At 38.5% G+C, this 1,569-nt stretch overlaps 1 protein-coding gene across 1 annotated transcript in view; it reads left to right on the forward strand.

Annotated features, from left to right (window-relative positions):
• The window catches only part of RFC1 (replication factor C (activator 1) 1, 145kDa), an 82,799-nt gene that overhangs the window by 54,518 nt on the left and 26,712 nt on the right, over positions 1–1,569 (forward strand). The window contains 3 exon segments of the mRNA XM_012644470.1: positions 578–587; positions 1,039–1,223; positions 1,453–1,536. Coding sequence (XP_012499924.1) covers positions 578–587; positions 1,039–1,223; positions 1,453–1,536 — 279 coding nt within the window.

Below are 1,569 nucleotides of genomic sequence, written 5' to 3' on the forward strand. Positions count from 1 at the left end.
TGTATGTGCAATGATAGAAATCATCCCAAGATTCGCTCTTTGGTTCATTATTGTTTTGATCTTCGTTTTCAAAGAGCTCGGGTTGAACAGATTAATCTGCACATGAGTTTTAGAGGATTCACAGGTGAATCTTGTGAAGAGGAAAACAAAATAAATGACTGTAATGTAGTGTGATGAGTGAGGTAATAAGGCCTGTGGATGAAGAAGTAATTGTGTTTGGGACATTGAGATAAAAGGATATTTGTTTGAAAGGCCTCAATGAGAAAGAGAACCATCTGGAGGTAGAAGAGGTCATCTCAGGCACAGGTAGTGGAAGATGAGAGAAGCCGCGGTGTGAGTGCCCACCGCGGGGTTTCGGTTGTGGCTAATGGTCCTGTGTGGCCAGAGTTCATGGGGAAAACAAGATGCCCAAATTAAGGCCTGCACAGCTGCTAGTGAGAGTCTATGATGTGTTGCTTTGTCACCTGAATTCTTGGCACTTTCAGTGGTAGAAAATCTTTGTGGAAAAAAAGTTGCTCAGGAAATGTTACTCTTACACATGGCTGGTTACAGTGGAAGTTGGTACAACTCTGGAGAGCAATCTGGCAGTATTTCTCACAGTTAAATTAAATATACCTTTTAACTCAGAAGTTTCAATTCCTGGAATTTAGCTATTATACTTGTGTATGTACAAAATGACATATATAGAGATATGAAAGGATATTCGTATAGTATGACTTATAATAGCAAAAACTTAGAAACATCCTAATTTCATTAATAGTGATTAAGTAAATTAGGACATGTGTAAAATGGAATACTGAGTTGCCTTAAAAAATGAATTGTTATATATCTACAGATAAAGCACAAATCACCAAAATATATTAAATGACAAAACCAAGGTGTATATTTTTATGCACACATGTTTTCAGTATGTATAGAGCATCCCTGAAAGCATAGACAAGAGGCTGCTGTCTGCCTCTGGGCAGGGAAACTGGGTGCACCAGGGAGGGAGCGGCAGGGAGAATTTCTTTTCTCTGCATACTCTTGTGGGTTTGGAAGTGTATTATGTGTTATATAATTTCCTATAAAGCAAGTTTTTGAACAGTTGGTATTTTGTTTTTGTCCCTTCCCTTTGCCCCTCCGCCTGGGCCGGTGGAGCAGCCTGTTCAGGAAGTACAAAGCACGTTCTCATCATGGACGAGGTGGACGGCATGGCAGGCAGTGAGGACAGGGGCGGAATTCAGGTGATGAAAGCGCCTTATTTTTGCAGTTTTACTGTGGGTTTTTAGATTTTTAAGACATTATCATGCACTGATACGGCAATTAAGGCATGTTGCTGAGGAAGTTTTGTTTTATGTTTTAGTAGCATCTCAAGTGTTCTGTAGCTGAGGAAGTTTTTAAAAGCTAAAATACATTGTGTGGTATTTGTCATTTTTTAAATAATTATTTTTGTGTTGCAAATTTGCCTTTCAGGAATTAATTGGCCTGATAAAACATACCAAAATTCCCATTATTTGTATGTGCAATGATAGAAATCATCCCAAGATTCGCTCTTTGGTTCATTATTGTTTTGATCTTCGTTTTCAAAGA

This window comes from Propithecus coquereli, unplaced genomic scaffold (genome assembly GCF_000956105.1).
Source record: "Propithecus coquereli isolate 6110/MARCELLA unplaced genomic scaffold, Pcoq_1.0 Scaffold213, whole genome shotgun sequence".
NCBI classification, from domain to species: Eukaryota; Metazoa; Chordata; class Mammalia; order Primates; family Indriidae; genus Propithecus; species Propithecus coquereli.